This window comes from Triplophysa rosa, linkage group LG3 (genome assembly GCF_024868665.1).
Source record: "Triplophysa rosa linkage group LG3, Trosa_1v2, whole genome shotgun sequence".
Taxonomy (NCBI): domain Eukaryota; kingdom Metazoa; phylum Chordata; class Actinopteri; order Cypriniformes; family Nemacheilidae; genus Triplophysa; species Triplophysa rosa.
In genome coordinates, this window is record NC_079892.1 from 6,306,972 (window position 1) to 6,326,386 (window position 19,415).

Below are 19,415 nucleotides of genomic sequence, written 5' to 3' on the forward strand. Positions count from 1 at the left end.
GTAAAATACATATAGAAATGAAAAAAAAAATCCAATAAGCATTTGAAAAGTTTGAGGTGATCAATTAGGTACATAAAAAAAGTAAAAATATGAAGTACATAAAAATATAGCGTTTACACACATCTCTCTCTGCATCAGATCCTCCAAACAGACACACCAAAGATCCCAATCATTTTCATCCATAACATCAGCACAACTGTGCTCCTACTGCAGTGTGTGTGTGTGTGTGTGTGCGTGTGTGTGTGTGTGTGTGTGTGTGTGTGTGTGTGTGTGTGTGTGCGTGGTGAGGGGCCTAGGGGTCCAACAGAAGTGTCAAAGCAGAGAATTTTTTAGCAGCTCTCTCATGTACTTGACGACTGTACCTGCTAGGCTATCATGAATACTAATGCTTGTTTGGCAGGACGCCAGGTTCTTTCTCTCTATTCGGCTCACTGTTTTGCTCTGGTCAAGGTTATTCGGCTCACTGTTTTGCTCTGGTCAAGGTCTTGTTGGATAACAAATTTGTGTAGGTGGATGGTCTTGCACCCCTACAGGCTTTGGTCTATATCAGCATTACTTTTATTAGCACTGACAGACAAATAAAATAAAACGTTTCTTAGAGGAAAAATCAGCATGATTCACATTTTAAGTCAAAACATGAGGAAAAGGAGTATTAAATTCCATGTAAAATGTCTTTGGAGAACTATTTTCCTTTTTTTTGTTGAGAAAAAACACATGTACTCATAATCTAATGTTTTCAAAGCAAAGCACCATTTCCATGCTATTATTACAAAAATATAATTTAGGAGGTAACATGGTTTTGGTGTATGACTGCCTATATTTACATATTGCCACATTCTATATTCAAAACTATTCTGGTAGACAAATTCCAGACCAGTGATTATTTGAAAGATATTTTGAAGAACGCAACATTGGTCCCCTTTGACTTCTATTGTATGGACAAAACCCCTTAGACATTTCTCAAAATATCTTCTTTTGTGTTAAGAAAAGAAAGTGATAAAGGTTCTGAATAACATGAGGGTGAATAAATGACAGTGTGTTTATTTTTGAGTGAACTGTCCCTTTAAGGCTAGTTCACACTGCCCCTAACAAATACCAAAAAACACCATGTTGGTGTTTGTTAATGGGGAATGACAATTGCAGTCAAGTTTGCCAACATTCTACAACCTAAATTAAATTTGTTTGAAATGTTGAAACCAGCATTTAAAGGAACAGTAGCAAAAACATACCATTTAATTACACGGGTCACAAGAAAGTGGACATGTAAAACTAAATCACAACTTTTCTTGATCCAAGAAACCTTTACTTAAATTACAACCTTTGTTTTCCTCCAATCAAACCTTGTGCTATGCAACCAGAAGTCACCCAACCACCTCAACACTGCACAGAAGCCAAACATTTCCTCTGTGTGTGGGTGTGGATTTGACCAGATCTCTCCTTTCAGCCTGGACATCCCCAAGCCCCTTTGCCGGGCGAGACGCCCTGATCGTATTTCAGCTCTGTGTTTGAACCGCCTCGACCAAATTACACAGTCCAACACAATGTAGTAATCATCACGCAACTTAAAATGAACATCAGTGAGCTGGCAGGAAACTACACGGGGATTAAGACACCACATGTTTCAGACGACTGTCATTTTTGAGGGCGTGTTTGAGTACGTGAAAGTATATAAAAGGACGGAGGCCTTGTTTTCTTTTAAACACACACAGGTCACGATATAGACCGTTTCAGCGCAACAACATTAACAAACGTTATGTGGCCCAAACTTAACTTCCTGTTGACCTGCGCAAAGAAACTACAACCGTTGAGTAGTTTTAATTTAAGTTTTTTTTTTTTAAATATATTTTTGGCCTTTTTGTCTTTATTAATTATAGGACAGTGTAGAGAGACAGGAAGTTATTGGGAGGAGAAAAGGGAGCAGGATCGGGAAAGCCGGGACTCAAACTCGGGTCTCCCAGGGCACAGTTGAGCCACACGTCTGGAGCGCTGTCCACACAGGCTCCAACAGTTTTAATTTAATTTAATACAATGAACATACAATAAAATATTAATACTGAATACATTATAAATAAAATAAATTAATATGAATAAATTACATATAAAGTAAATTGTTATGTTATAACCAAACACAGACCTGAAGTTAACTTCGGGCTAGGAGTGTGCATCTGAAGAAACCGTCTAGTCACACTGATACTGTATATAAAAATATTAAACTGGGTGGCCTTTCTTTTGAAGATATGCATTTATGATACAGATATGCAGTGTTGCCAGATCTTAAAAATGGAAAAAGCTAAAAACTAACAGAAATAATTCAAGTTTTGTTTTGAAATAATTATAAATATTTTGCTTACAATCACCCGCAACTCCCCACTCTATTCACTATGTCATTAGGTAGAAAAACAATGAACGCTAAATTTAAAAAGACCTGGCAACCCCACAGATATGGTGTTAAAAACCAAAATAAAATGTATTTGGATGGTTTCAGTTACCAAACTTCAGTGTAACATGTCTACTTTACTTCTGGTAACTGAAAGACACTGATTTCATCCATTTTCTGTAAGTGTAAATGGGTAGTTGACGAATAAGTCGTATGCGTCCTATAGCAAAATAAAAAAAACCGGTTAATATTACATTGTTTTATATTAATAACATTTATGTTTATTATATAAAAAAGCATAAGAGATATTTATCTTCATCTATCTTAATTTTCTATATTTTTGCCGTCACACCAAAATTTGCATATTTGTCTGTCAACTACCCAAATACATCCTCTAAGTATGAATATTGCCTCATAACTTACTAACCCACATGCCATTTGACTAAGTTAATCCATTTCAATTATCTCAGAGCGATCACTGGGAACAAACCAGTTTGTGATCGCGCACCTGAAACTCAAGATACACGCTCAACACAAGCAGACACGTTCTCACGCTATTGTGAAATAACAATGTGAACACAGTGCAACTGCCCACTTTCAAGTCTAAATGAGGACCCGTACGATCACACTGAGGATTTCTCATACCAGACTATTCCATTTTTTGTAAATGCAGATGTCTGGCGGATAATTTTGATTGACCTACGCCAGTCACAACAAACTTGTCTAAGCGTTAAACACCTGCACACCTGAGCAATGACTGAATTTACAGTCCAACGTAAATAAATCTAAACATGAATCTTCAACAGAATTCTCATCATCTAACTCCAAAACCAACACGGCTCCCATCGTAACCTTCACAATGATATATCAACGGAGTTAGATCTTTCTCCACCGATCTGGGACTTATATTTTGGCAGATTTAATGACAAAGCAAGGCAAAATAACAAAAGATCTAATGCGTACTTGCACCGGGTGTTGGAGAAAAACTCCACAAATTATACATGACATCAAGCATTTCTAGTAAAAATGGAAAAAAGAAATTCCTGCTGAATTCTCACCCCCCCAGCAACATTTCATGAGGTCTTAGATCATCCCTCTTTCACCTGTATCAATCTGGGCATCAAGTTGATATCTTGACAGGTACTGGGCACAGAATGCCCCGAGAACACCTGGTTGAGCTTACAGAAAATGACCATATATGGGCCACAATGGATCTAACAATGCTTGTCTGTAGGTCATCAGTCTGGCTTTTCTCATTTTTTGCCAAGGTCTGAAAGATTTTTAACTACTGCCATTCCATCAGAGAGATGCGTGTTGACTTCATGGCAGGCTTAGTCTTGCAGTGATAGACTTAACACCATCAACATCAAGTCTGGTCCACCCTACGGCCGATTCTGAGAATGTTCAATAGGACAGAAGAGGGCCAACATTTTGCCAACAACGTGTATCTTGATGCATCATTTATTCATCCTCATGTCATTCAAAACCTGCATACGACTCTTTCTTCCGTGGAACAAAAAAGAAGACATTTTTCGAAATGCCTCGAAAAGGTACAATGGAAGTCAATGGGGGTCAATGCTGTTTGGTTAACAACGTCTTTTTTTTTTCAAAATATCCAGGTTTGGAATGACATGACGGTGAGTAAATGATGAATGAATTTTCATTTTGGCGTGAACTATCCCTTTAAGTACGGTGTTTTTAGTGAATCCGATTTCTCTTTCACCATCACGTCAATCTTTCTTTTCAAAAGAAACCTGTTACACATTCTTGTAACGTCTGCTTACCTCCCCACCTACTGCTTTTCACTTTCATTTCTTCACTCGTTCCTTCTCAAAAATCATCTCTTTCATCTTAAACATCTGCTGGTTTTAAAACGCTACATTTTTCCACGCAGAAAAAGAAACTCTGCTTGTTTGCATCTTCACCTGCTTCTTCACTCTTAACTCATGCATCATTGATTCATCAAACAGATAACATATCAAATAAGGTTTTGTCAGTTTCGGCACGTGTTAGTAAAAACACAGATCGTTTTTCCATGTTCACTCACACTGTTGTTTTTTCGAGCAGGCGCACCACAGAAACAACACAAGATGTGGGATGTTCAATAGCCTTAGGGCCTGCAGGTCAGTAAACAGACACACCAAACGCAAGCGCACGCACACATACATTAATGCACCATTTGGCAGACCCATTGCATTTGACTAAGAAAACAATGCATAAAGAAGTGTTTGCACTGGTCTGTGTGTGCATGGGGATAAATGTCTATACCCATCCATTAACTGTTGCCTTTGGCACTGGGGAAGACAATCGCTCCTCTCTCCTTTGTAAGCGAACAAAGGCAACAGTGTTACTGAACTAAAACGCTGCAGTTTAACTATTGACCATACAATGGGGGTTTATGTACAGGTGTATAGAACAAACAGAAGAATCAAGAAGGTCTACAGCTTCGCTTTTGCACAAAATAAGTGCTGGGATTCAGTCACGGGACCTGCAAACCTCATGAGAAAATATTGCCGCTGTCCTTCTGAAACCTTGTATCTCCATATTTCATGATTTTCCTTTTTTTGCCATAAATCATTAAATCAAAAGTTTGGCAAATACAATTCATGAAAATCAGCAGCCATTCATTTTAATTTAGAAAACACGCAGCTTTTTCCCCTTATAAGCTGGTCACAATTTTGGGTCATGAGAAATGATAAAAATAAATATCATTCATAGCCATCGTGTTTTCAGCGAAAAGGGGCAAGTGTAAGTTTGTGTGGGTAACCAAAAGTGCAGTGTTCAAAGGTTAAGTCCTACCTATCGGTGTCATCTTGACTTTTAGGATTGAAGTGGTGTAGGGGCCCTCTTACAGAGCTCATTCCATCCGAGACTCGGTTAACCCCGCGGGTGTACTTGTTCAGCCCTCCATCAGTCATGTAGCTGCAAAAAAACAAACAAGGTGTTGTCATTTTTTGTATAGTCAATCAAATGTTTACTGGAGCACATTCGACCACATGAAGCAATAGAAATTCATTAGGTCTAATATTGTGCTTTAGCTGTAAATGGAGCATGAAGATGTCTAGTGTAACGCTATGCTTAACAATGTTTCCATGCGAGATAACAACAACATTTTTTGTGTCTCGGTGTTCACGTTCATAACAAATGCACTCGATAATCGCTCCACAAACAGTGTAAAAAAAGAACGTCTGTCAATGTCTCGTAAATTCAGCCCACAGGAAAAACCAGTTTCACTACGTTAAGGGGTAAAACTTAAATAGAGAAGTGCTATAGCGAAGTGTTTTTGTGTGTCCTTGGCTTCACCAGAACTGCTACATTATACAAACTCCTACAGAAACCTTATCTTTAATATTAAGTGACACGATATATTCTAGCAAACTGTTAAAGGTGTCAAACTCAAAGTAGTTGAGTCTTCTTCAGGAGTTAATTAAAAGTAATGTGTTCATCTATCAGCACTTGTAAAACAAATATAGATCGTCGTGTATTGTTTAAGGATGAAAAGCAGTTTCTGTCTGCAGTTCATCTTTGAAGTCTGTCAATGGGTTTACGGTTTATGTTGACTACACATTGTATGTTTTGACAATAGCATGCACGATTTGCAGTACGTACACTACAAAACGTATCTTCTTCAAAGCATTGAAGCCTATGTTATGGCCACAGACAAGAGTTAATATTTATGTTTGCCCTTTTAACATGTTGGAGTAAACTCAAAAACAAACTATATTTTCAAACAAGAAGTACTTTAGAAACCTCAAATGATTCAAATAAAGCTACTATCTAAAGGACTATAAGATACAGGGAACCTCCAAGGAAAAAAAATATATACTTGAACTTTGAAGAATTCTAGATTTAACCTCACATATATACTGCAATATAATTTTTAAAATGAACATGATTACAAATGTCTTCAATACTTTAAATAATTTGTATTTGTTAACATTTGTAAATGCTTTAGCTAATCTGAACCAACAATGAGCAACGCTGTAAAAAATACCTGAAAAAAACTTTAATAATCCGGCAGCTGGGTGCCAGAAAAAAAATGTAAATATTTTTTTTACTAAAATGTTTTTCATGTTATTTTATACCAAACTTGTAAATTTGCAGTCCATTTCTGTAATTTGACATTTTTTACCACTTTTCCAAAATACATGAATATTTTGTCAAATCTATTTACCCAATATGATTTTCCTAAAATACGTTTTTTTTTTACCGTGAATATAGTTTTTGTAATTTATTCATCTTTGTTAATGTTAATGTCAATACAATTCTTCATGTTAGCTCTCCGAGCATAATGTTAACCGTTTTTTTAATGTATTAATAAATACTGAAACAGCTATGAAAATTAATAAATGCTGTAAAGGTACTGGTCATCACACAGATGTCACTTAAACATTCCTCTTCAAACTAACCACACATTAAATGTAACCATATTTTTACCAGCAAGCAACAACATCCACTCACCTCACTAAAGGTCACAAACCAGGACTGTTACTATCAAGTAAAGAAATCCATTACTATCAGATGGATTCACATGACTGGCTGTTGACTGTTAAGGTGTGCGTGTTTGCGATTCTAGTGCGAGTATCTATGTGTTGCTAACATCCCTAAGGACAAATTGCAATGAGAAAAGAGGAGAGAGAGAGAGAGAGAGACAGAGAGAGAGAGAGAGAGAGAGAGAGAGAGATGGGGAGGTTGGTGGGTTGGACTGCATGCAGACGAGGACAGTTGAGCTCTGTGAGACCGTGTTTTATCCCAAGGCAATAGCTGAATGGTGTTTGCTCTGCTGAGTAGTTAAGTGGATGTTCTAAACAGGTTCTCAATAGGACAGTCATTTGCCCTTTGGGGACCAACAATGTGAGTATCAAATGCTTGAGAGTACTGCTTGAGAGACCAGCAACTGCAATGATAACAACAAAATCCTACTGGAGGCTAAAGCACTTTACTTACTCTCATGTTCCAAACCCATGTCATTTTTTAATGAGACACAAAAAGAGGACATAGTGTTGTTTTCAATAGCTTTAAAGCTACCATGTCTCTCCAATACCAAAAAAGTCTGACTATTTCACGTCGTGTCAGGTAAATGCATCTTTTACCGTACACACCCTGAATGCACTCAAAAGTCATTTTGGATAAAGGCGTCTACCACATGCATAAATGAAAAAACTCTCATTCAACTTAGTGACATCACAAAACTAGATTCGTAGAAAGAGCTGCTGGTTGTGCCTGTGAAATCTTAATAGACACGCATCCTACACACATCCTTATCTTAATCTCTCATTTCCTGCTGTGAGGCGATGGCTGTTTCATCATCCGCGCCGCTGACTAACCAGTCGGGCGCGTGGGACATTTCAGGTAAATGCAATTCAGGCGCGACTCCAAATGTCACTTTGACAATTTATGAGTTTCCATTTTGCTACAGGGAACGAATCATGAATCATCAGATATGATTCATATCAGAGAGATGCGAGTCTGTCAATATGAATTGCACCATCATAAGATTTATTATACTTCTCATCCTGTCTATTAAAATTCAGCGAGTTTCAAAGATGATAGTTGTGCATATTTCAGATTTGGTGTTCATATAATTTGTTTGTTACTTTTTTACTCTATTACTTCTCACGTTTTTGTTTTATTTAAAGGGGGGATTTATCGCTGTTTGCATTTTTATATTATACATCTGTACAACAGGCAGATCTGGGGCAATGGCTCTTGTTTAACATTGGTTACTGTGCAACAACGGCTTGTTAACATTGGTTTCACCAGTAAATCATTGTGGTCCAAGCAGGTGATGTATTTGTCCTGACCTAGAGACCCCGATGTAAGTCATTTAGCAGATGTGTGCATGGACATACAGACCCGAGGTAAAAACATCAGCACTTTACCATGTTAATGAAAACATAAAACCAAAACTGTCTTTTTAATTCATGTTTGAGTTATTGCGCAAAATGTAAAAATTTAATATTTAAAGGTCCAGTGTATCATTTTTTGGAGGATCTATTGACAGAAATTTCGTTTCGACATCTTAGTTCTGTGTCAGCCACCATAGTGCTCCGACAGGGAGGGGCAACCGGAGGAAGCCATTGGTTGCAATTCTCAACCTTACCGCTAGATGCCGCTAAAATGTTCACACTGCTGCTTTAAAATAATAAATAAATAATCTAGCTTTCCTGTAGCTCAGTGGTAAAAGCATGGTGCTAACAACACCAAGGTCGTGGGTTCGATCCCAGGGGATTGCACATACTTTGAAACAAATGTATAAGATAATGCAATGTAAGTCGCTTTTAAGCATCTGCCAAATGCATAAATGTAAATGTAAATGTAATCAAGGTGATAAATCAAGTTTCATTGTCCTCTTAGATTAATTAGTTTTACTCAGATAAATGCATTTTGTGTGGTTCTCAAAAGATGTGCAAGTAAAAAGCTGGTAATCTATTCCAAGGCATTAAGTTTAAGAAACAGAAATGGCTTTAAATACCCAATGTTGACTCGATTTCAAAACCAATCCCTATATGGTCAAAGTAATTGGGCTTGAAATCTTTCCAACTATGATCAAATGTCTTGCTAAGATTTTTTTGTGGTGAAAGAATCACTGAGATTCGTCAAGAAGTGCAAGGAATACGAGATTCCAATAAACGCTGTCTGCCCGATTCCTGTTTGAACAAGACCGGTAAAAGATTCTGCATGACTCCAGGGCATATATTGTCGCATGACCTGTATTTCCAAATTTGGACGCAACCTCATATCTCTTTTGCGGGGTTGGAAGGTCACGATTTTCCATGAAGTCAGCTAAATGTATCTCTGCGAGGTAAATTCTAAACCTAAATGTGCTCTCTCTCTGTTTTTCTCTCTATGCCCCAAATATTCATTTATTCGTATCTTGATCCAGCTATGAATATTTCCCATGACCCTTGACTCCCGCTCTGCTATCACAGGCTACACGTTGCGTGCGGAAGGTTTTCATATCCTACTGACAGACAGTGAAATGAACAGCTGATAACAGACATGCACAGATAGCTTAAAGAAAAGATACACAAAGGCTACAAAGTACATTTTGAACTGCATTTAAAAACAATAATAATGTATGAAATTATGAAATTTTAGTTGACAAAAAAAGTACTTAATAATAACTTAATAATAATAATAATAAATATATAAAATAGTATAAAAAGTTTCAATATAAAAAATATATAAATATAATTATACAAATGTATAATATAAACATATAATACAAAATATAAAACATTTTTAATAATTTTATTAACAAAAATTAAATCAGAACTCAATTTCCTTATTAGTATTTCCTTCAGATGGAAGGAAGGAAGAAAGGAAGAAAGAAAGAAAGAAAGAAAGAAAGAAAGAAAGATCATTTTTGCACCAGTGAGTTAAACAACAATAAACTAAATAGTGTCCCCCAGAGGCAGATGCAGGAAAACACTTCTTATCTGCATGTCACCTGGAACACTTCTCAGATTTGTAAAACTTTATATCATATACATGTCCTAGATCACACCAAAACAACACACACAATGTGCAAACGCAACCCAAACTTACCCACTAGCGACACTGTCCACCCTCACGCTTTTGCCCAGGAGATCTCCATCACTCATGTACCCTGGTGTTTCCATGGCAACACCCTCCAGCTCCTCCACATTGTCTGAGAAATCAAGGCCACGGACGGCTCCTTTGCGTGCGCTTGTTTGATGATGACGCACGTGGCGTCCACAATCTCCACCATGGTGTACGAACCCGTTCCCTGATGAAGGGGCATCGCCGGCTTGTAGACGAGGGCTGGATGAGCCCAGTCGCCATGGCAATGCAGAGGCAGGGCGGGGATTAAGTGAAAGCAAGGCCCTCCCGTTAATCTCCGTGGTTACTGTGCTGTCAAAGGTCGTCTCCAAGGTGCTGTCAGGTGATGGGAAGACAGAACACATTTAGATTTAAGTGATATAAACATGCAGCTGTGATGCTGACATATGACAACACACACATCTGACTTTTTTATTCTTGAGTGAACTGTCCCTAGAAAATATCGTTTAAATTCCTCTTTTAATGAAACACTAATGAAAAGCAATTGCGTTTCTGGCACAATTCTACATCCTGTCTGGGATATTGAAGCAAGTTTTTATCCAGCATTAACAGGCAGTAGGTGGCCCCCGGACGATTTCACGGTTAGCTTTTGTACTCTGAAAGACGGAGAGGAACATCAAACCAATCACGGCCAGGGGAAAACCCTGGCACCCCCGAAACAGCTCCTAATGCCAATCAAACTGTCTTTCTCAAAGCCGGTTAGAGACTTTTCCTGTTAACAAACTCTCACAGATAAAAGAATTCACAAAGTCGGGGACAATGGGGAGCATTCTGAGCTCTGCTGTGATCTCTGTGCTCACTCATAATTAATGTCATGTCCTACGTCAGCCCTTCTGAACTGAACTCATTTACAGGCTCATCATGAACTGAGATGAGTAAAATGCAGTAAGAGGTAACTACCACTAGAGGGACCACGTTATAATACTACTAGAAATATACTAGAATTAATCTGATAATCTAAAAGCTAGTCTAACAGATTGTGCACAGAACTATGAAACCAAACATTTGCCAAAGATTATCGCCTGGTTTAACACAATAGTAACCGTTTTTGTCACTTATTACAAAGTTTACAGAGAAAAATGAGCTAATACGCTTCGTGCACATTTGCTTCCAATAACACATTACATAATTATAAAAATAACTATGAATTAACAATTCTTATAAGTAACACAGACGCCCTAACAGTATAATACTACATGTCACATGTACACTTTCAACAGAGAGAAACAGAAAAAGAATACAATTTAAAAAGAAAAAGCTGTCTTACAATGTGACATGCTAAGGTGTATGTATTATGCATTCCGTTTTTACCATCGCATATTTTGTAGATAGAAATATTACAGGTCCAGTGTATGAACTTTAGCGGCATCTAGCGATGAGATTGCATATTGCAACCAACGGCTCACTCCACCGCTCCCTTTCGAAGCACTACGGTGCTAAGATTTCCCCTCGTTTTCGCTTTCTTTGCCCAAGGAGATAACATATTTACAAAACGCATTCTGTAGAGCAGTTTGTCCGTTTCGGGGTACTGTAGAAACAACATGGTGAATTCTATGTAGGCGACCCGCGGTGTATGTAGATAGGAACAGCTCATTCTAAGGTAATAAAAACATAACGCTTCATTCATTATGTAAGGTCTTTATACACCTCTAAAGACATAGTACAGTATATTTAATTTGTCACAGAACTTGTAAAGGAGTAGTTCACTTCAAAATCAGCAACCACTGACTTTCCATAGTAATTTTATTCCGACTATGTAAAGTCAATGGGGTCTTATTTTGAGGTGAACTACTCCAAGTCATACTGATAGGTCAGATCTCAATATTTGGTGGTGTAAGTACCCATATGAGGTCTCAAAGTTTCGAAACCATTTTTGAAATCAAATTTTCAATTCTTCAGAATTACATCCATAACGGTACACCAGTTTAAAAACAGACGTTGAATAAATTGGTAATACATACATTCTCAGTTTATATTTCAAGTTCTGACTGCAAATGTCACATCTATACAGTAATGCTAAAACTGCCCATATCATTTTGAAACTCTTGCGCACACAGATCCTACCTGTGACTAATATGATTCGTCCCCCGCAGGCTGGACATGGTTTCTTCAAGGTTTTGTCGCAGATCAGCTATGTTCTTCACAGTACGTAGTCTCTTGCTCTCCAAGTCCTCACCTGAAGAAAACAGACTCTTCATCACAAACCTCAGCACAACTCCAAACAGCTGCTACCGTAACTTTGAGGCATGTCCAAACACACACATCCACATAAACGTAAACTTTTTAAAAATGCACCTAGACCCAGAGAATCATGGGATGCGGTGTGAATGAACTACCTCAGAGTTCTGCATTAGCGTTTCAGCTCCGACTTCCCCCTTTTGCTCATTACGGAACATCTCCTAACCTTCTGTAAAAGAGCTTTTTGTTTTCGTGAAGCATTTCCAACGTACGTTACCCAAGCGCTGCTTAAAAATAAACACGCAGTGTATGCTAGAGGTGAGAGAGGATTTGGTCGGTTGGATTAAGGGCTGTTTACCGATCATGAGGGGTCCACAAGAAGCTCAGGAGGTACAGAGCAGCCTCTCACAAACACAGAGCCATACAAACACTCACACATGATGTACAACGTGTATGAATATGAGCGCCGTGGTACATTACATTCCTAAAGGCTGTATGAGGAAAGAATAAACCTCTTTTAGAAATGTTTGCCAAGACATGGAACATAATTTTTTGCATCGCTGAGGCCGAAACATACGACTTATTGTTGTGAAGAACACACTTGCCAGAACCATGCTTAGAAGAAAGAAAAATCACAGATGGGATTTCTTTAATATTACCATTATTTCTCCACGAAATTTAATGAAGAGCAAATGTAAACTTTTGCTAAAAGGGACAGTTCACCCGAAAATGAAAATTCTGTCATCATTTACTGTATCCTTGAGTTGTTCCAAATCTGTATAAATTTCTTTGTTTTGACGAACACAGAGAAAGATATTTGGAAGAATGCTTGTAACCAAACAGTTCTTGGCCACCATTGACAACCATAGTAGGAAAAATAGCTGTATACATTTCTTTGTTCTGTTGAATACAAAAGAAGATATTTTGAAGAATGTAGGAAAGCAAACAGTTCTGAGGCACTTTTGACTAGCATTGTCATTTTTCCTACTATGGTAGTCAATGGTGGCCGAGAACTGTTTGGTTACAAGCATTCTTCCAAATATCTTTCTCTGTGTTCCTCAGAAAAAAGACATTTAAACAGATTTGGAACAACTCAAGGATACAGTAAATGACGACAGAATTTTCATTTTTGCGTGAACTGTCCCTTTAAGTCTCCTGTGTGTCAAATATACCTCACTCAATATAATTATCGATTACATATTTCTTCAATTTTCCCCATTTCAAATTATTTTACATACACAATACACATTAATTTACAGCTCCACTCACAGGAGTAATTTTAGGAGAAACAAACTATCTTTATTAATAAAAAGCACCAACAATACAGTTAAAAGTGCATTTCTGAAAAAGGTAAAAAAGTTGAAAAAGCTGTTACTTGCCAAAAAAGTTAAACACATCCACATGCACTTACTTTTATGCTTCTCAAAAATATCCAACATAGTTAGAAGGATCTCCTCATTAACCCGTGCAATGCCATCCCACACACACGTGTGTTGAGTCAAATGCACCTGATACACGCGGCTGAACGTGGTCCCCTCCTCTACATTCAAAACCCTTTCAGCGACTCCTGCAGGTGATGGTAAAGGTCCTCTAGAGATGTCTAGCCCCTCAAGCTTACTCCTGAGATCAGAACGTTCAACTAAGGTGTCCTCAGGAGAACCAAGTCTTGTTTTTTTGGTTCGGACAGAGGGTGCTAATCGACTTTCTGTTTGGTCCATTTAGATAGTAAAGTCTCGTCCAGTCACTTGTACTGAGAAGAACTGTCTCTCCCTACACGTTCTCTTTTGTTTTCTTTCAGTCTCTATGACTCTGACTTCTGTACACCTTTTTTAAGACGAATAAATGCTCTTGTTTTGTCAAGAGAATGTGCTGATTGATTCATGAAAGAAGCTCTTGTAAAGGGCGTCCTGCTTTTTCCTTTCCTTCATGGAAAAGAGAGAGGGGAAGTTGGAATATAGCTCTCATGTCTACACCAGTCCAGCGAACAACCCCGTGGTGAGTTTTTCTCTCCGCGCTGAGCTCTGCCACACAGAGAATAGATCTGCCCTCACACACACGCACACACACACGCACATGCTTGTAGGCCTTGGCAGCTCCTTGACATCTATAGCCTTTTACATGCAGATGAGAGGTATTCAGACTGGCTCGACGCTGGCCTTGGAAAATACAGCTCATTAATTCATAAATTATTAGTACCATTTTATACTAAAAAAAACACACTGTTTACATATATGCCATTGTATACTTTACCACTTTTTAACGAGTTCCGAGTTTATAACCAGGGTATCTGCAGGTTTCTGAGAGTTAGATTTAAGACTTTTTAAGACCTTTTTAAAACCGTGCAGAATGAAATTTAAGACCAATTTCATAGCAACAAATTTGCACTTCCCCACGGCTAAAGCTTCAACTTTTCTCCATGTGGTCATGTCCAGTCCACTCACCTAACGAACCCCCCGCGAACGTGTTATTTGTTAGTTGGTACCGCCTATTTTGTTCTGCATGACAAATAGACGTACATGATTTTAAAATGAAAATAAAATCTTCTTTACGGTGTCGGTTCGACTGCATTTCTAAGACCTTGGAAACGTGGATTTAAGACATTTTAATTCTAATTAAGGCCTTATTTTGACATTATGGAATTTAAGACTTTTTAAGACATTTTAAGGATCCGCGGACACCCTGTATAACACAATCTCGATTCACTTACACGGCACAATTAAAACCAACTGACCAATTTTACAAATGCAATAAAATGTCAATTCATATGTCCGCAATGAATTAAAAACGAATGGCAAACTTACAACCAATCACAGCTACTGCATGTGGAGCAAAATCTTTGACAGTTTGACCAATGAAATATAGTTGTGGGTGGGGCTAATAAGCATGATGCAAACTTCATCGTGACGGTTGGCTGTCAAAATATTGTAACATGCAATAGACTTATTTCTTGATGCTTTATCACATCCAGCCTTGTAAGTACATTGTGTAACCATTCTAGCGAATTAAAGGGATAGTACACGCCAAAATAAAGTATTTACCCACGGGTCATTCGAATCCTGTAGGTCTTTCTTTCATTTGCACAACACAAACGAATATATTTTGAGAAATGTTTTTGTGGTTTTGTGTCCATAAAATGAATGACAATGGGGGCCAGCATTGTTTTGTGAACAACAATGTTCAAAATATCTGACATTAGGTGAGTAAATGATGACAGTATTTTCATTTTTTGGCAACCCACCCTGTTAAACACCCACAAACTTAAAGCTAGACTCATTATGTTCACGGATTCATACCTGTCAGGTTCTCTAGAGAAGTATGAATGGATTTACTGCATAAGCCTGTTTTCTCACTCCGTTCCTCTGCTCCCGCCGTCAGCCCGGTTTTATCAATCTCTGTTTGAGACCTACATACAGCAAATTCAGTGCCACAATTACTGTATTACAGTAAAAAACATGTTCCTTTAGCTTAACAGGTGGAACATTACACTAGCAATGTCAGGGTCAAGGGTTCAACTCCCCCGAGAATGATCAAATATATACTTCACATGCACTTTAAATTGCTTTGTATAAAACCCTGAATAGAAGTCCCACAAACTGAGAAACTAATACAAAGACATACAAGAACCTCACCTGTACATGAATGGAGCGACAGTTGCTGTGTTGGGATGGTTGTATTGTTGTTGTGGAAGTTGCACGCTGACTGTGTTGCTGGCAATTGAGTGAGTCTGAGCACCAATCGCAAAGTCTTGGCTACTCTTCCCCTCTGACACTAAGCTTGAAGAAGAGTCTGAGCTTTTAATGTCTTTGTGTCCCTTATGCACAGACAAACCTCCTAACTTTCCATTCCGTGGCCAGTCTACATCCACACCACACGGGGGCGACACTAACACCTTATTTGCAGCTGAACCTCTGCCTCCCTGGCTTGGTTTGGGTATGCCACTCACAGCTGCTTTAGAAATATCTTTCTTGGCAATATTGCTGTTTTTATTTGCTTTGGGAATGGACTTCTTAGAGTCGGGTGCAACAGGTGTAGGATGCTCAGTTTCTGCAACAGGAAGTTGTTTGCCAAACTTGGTTTTCTCTTTAAGTTTTGACTTGTCTTTCACTTTTTCGGACGCTATTCTGGGTGCCAAAGCCCTGCCGAGTGTCAGTTGTGCAATGCCTTTGAGAGCTAGCTTGGGACTGGAGCTCCTGGAACTGCTGGGAGTGACGGGCCGCTGGTTTCCAGGATGGGCTTCGGGGTGGATGGGGCAGACCTGAACCTGGCCTTCTTCCGGTTCTAGAGCATCCGGATCTCCTGCCTTGGAGGTTCGGGAACCTGGTTTGCTGTTGAAGAGCTTGAGCTTTTCCAGCATGGACTTCTGGGCGATGACTTTGGGAGGAACCTCAAGAGAAGCTGGAGTTGGCTGTTTAACCGTCACCATTGAGGATGTGGCAGTGTGTTTAGCGCTGAGCGACTTGCTTCTCCAGGGTTTAGATGTGGAAGATGTTGCGCTGCTGCTGGCGGCGCAGCTGGGCGGCGGAATCAAAGAGCTGACTGGTCCATGTTCAACCATTATGGGTGATGGGGTTGTTTTCTCTGTGCATGCAAGAAATAATATACATAACATTATATAAAAAGCCAACAATACATTGTATGGGTCAAGAATATTGATTTTTCTTTTATGCCATAAATGATTAGGATATTAGTAAAGATAATAAGTAAAGATCATGTTCCAAGAAGACATTTTGTAAATCTCCTACCGTAAATATATCAAAACTTTATTTTTGTGAGTGGATGAAGCAAAATCGCGAACAAAAATGACCAGAAACATGCCTACAAACTCACTGCTGTCCGCTCTTTGGGAATTACCCCAATTGGGTGGGTTCATTTACTCTCCACACCACCATTACAGCGGTAAGCCCATAGAGTGTGTTAAAAACAAACCTGTTTCTTCTTAGCAGCTACAGTGCCTCTGATGGACAACTTTAATTCGATTTTCTCAATTTTTCAAGATTTTCAAATAGTTGTATCTTGACCAAATATTGTCATATCCTAAGAAACCATAAATTAATGGAAAGGTTATTTATTCAGCTTTCAGATGTTGTATAAATCTCAATTTCCAAAAATGAAGCCTTATGACTGGTTTTGTGGTCACAGTCTGTTCCGCTGCACAATGTGCATTTCAAATTGTTTCTTTAATAAACAACTGTCATTATTATTTATTTTTGATATAATTTAATGAATTAAATACACAGTTTGTTCACAGCATGCTTTAATGCACACGTACAGTATAAAATATATATAACATTGAAAGTTATTATAATTATAAGTGACAAATTTAACAGTATATGCTGTTAAAGAAATAAATACATTGATTTGTGCCTTGTTTTTACTGTTTTTCACACATTCAGCTACTGTAACGGGCAACCTTCCAAATAGGAGGCCACTTTGCCTCTGAGAAAGTGGGTCAGAGCCGTCACACACAGACATGAACAAGTGTGATGCCATTGGCATCCAGAACTACAGAAGGGTATAAGACAAAGTGCTGAGAAAGATCGCATAAAGAATGAAAAGTGATGTATTAATTACATCCAATGCTAAGAGATAGTTTACCTAAAAATGCTAATTCTGTCTTCATTTACGCACCCTCAAGATGTTCCAAACATGTAAACATTTCTTTGTTCTGCTCAACACAGAGAAAGGTATTTGGAAGAACCAAAAGAAAGTAAAAAGCTAATATGGTAGTCAATGGTGCCCCAAATCGGTTTGGTTTCCCACATTCTTCAAAATATCTTCTTTTGTGTTCAACAGAACAAAGTAATTTATACAGGTTTGGAACTACTTGAAGGTGAGTAAATGATGACAGAATTTTCATTTTTGGGTAAACTCTCCTTTTAAGCTTACAAGTATGACCTTTATTTAGTAATAGATTATGACATTTACAGCCAGTATTCATCGCAAAACAACAGTCATGTGTTTTCAATGTGCTTAGTGATCATAAAGTCGTTTCAGAAAGCCCTGTATAATACTTTGTACTTCTGTAGAGCAGAAAAAAGAGATTTAACATCCTATGGCTCATTGCCTGAACTCCTCAATTAAAAAGAGAGAATTTTTAAACCGGACCTTTGCACAACCCTGCCCAGTAAAAATGAGAAAAGTTAGTTCATTTCCTTTTTCAAGTGACCGGATTTGGAAAACAAATGCAAATGACCCTGTGCTAACTGGCACTGCAGATGACATCACTGACCGATCCGCTTCATGAAAAGTTTAGCGCTGCTTACCTTACAGATGGAGCAATTCTGTGTGGTTTTTATATACAGCCCAAAGTTCAGAGTAAAATGAATGTCAATTTCCTTCTCAGCCTGTATACTTACAAACTAACGTTTTTATTTTAAATTCAGCACTTTCACCCTCCTCTGGCTTAATCTCTCTCTCTCTTTCTCTGTCTCTTGTGCTGGCAGTTCCACGAGTGCACTAATTAGTGTTGAATCAGTGTGCAGTAAACGCCTCATCACCGGCATACCAGAGCTAGCAGTGCTCACACACACACACACGCACACACGCACACACGCACGCACACACGCACACACGCACACACGCACACACACACACACACACACACACACACACACACACACACACACACACACACACACGTCTGCATGCATACGCACGTTTATGTAAATCAAACATGTATGCGCAAACAGGAAATATTGTTTATAGGCATCCTTGAGGGAAAACTGGGAAATATTATTTATTGCCACATTTCACCACTTTGGCCTAATCATGAAACATGAGCTGAACGAATTTGAGCCACGATTCATGAAACTAATCTCATGTAAAATGTCCCGTTTGATTCAACGTGACAACTTCAGCTGAATAGATTCAGAAATTATTCATGTTTCATGATTAAGACCCATTGAGAGGTGACTCGCTTCCAATAAAGGTGAATTCTTATTTTGTGAAGCTTCAGCAGGGCCACACACACTGCGCTATGCAGTCTACAAAGCAAATATCTCTGTAGTGATTTAAAACAATAAATAATATTGCACAAAATGCCAAATTTTAAACAACCATTAGCTGAGATTCAGTAAATAACAAACTAAAGACACGAGAACTCCTACAGTACATAACGGAATAGTGTGTAAATCACGCCTGCCATAATTACATGAAAACATGCCAAAAATGTGTCAGAACACAGTATGCAATTACAGAACCATAAAAATGTGTAAATTATGAGCACTTATCCAACTCAGACATAGACTTAAGTGAAGATGAATGGTTTAGATAG

General features: G+C 38.3%; 1 protein-coding gene across 5 annotated transcripts in view; it reads right to left on the minus strand.

Annotated features, from left to right (window-relative positions):
* Positions 1–19,415, minus strand: part of nav2b (neuron navigator 2b) — a 74,323-nt gene that overhangs the window by 31,912 nt on the left and 22,996 nt on the right. For all 5 annotated transcript variants that reach the window (XM_057329490.1, XM_057329488.1, XM_057329486.1 and 2 more), the window contains 5 exons: positions 15,772–16,720; positions 15,436–15,545; positions 12,029–12,140; positions 9,929–10,279; positions 5,177–5,299 (listed from right to left, as the gene is read on the minus strand). In XM_057329490.1, the coding sequence (XP_057185473.1) occupies positions 5,177–5,299; positions 9,929–10,279; positions 12,029–12,140; positions 15,436–15,545; positions 15,772–16,720 (1,645 nt within the window). The remainder of the gene's footprint in view (positions 1–5,176; positions 5,300–9,928; positions 10,280–12,028; positions 12,141–15,435; positions 15,546–15,771; positions 16,721–19,415) is intronic.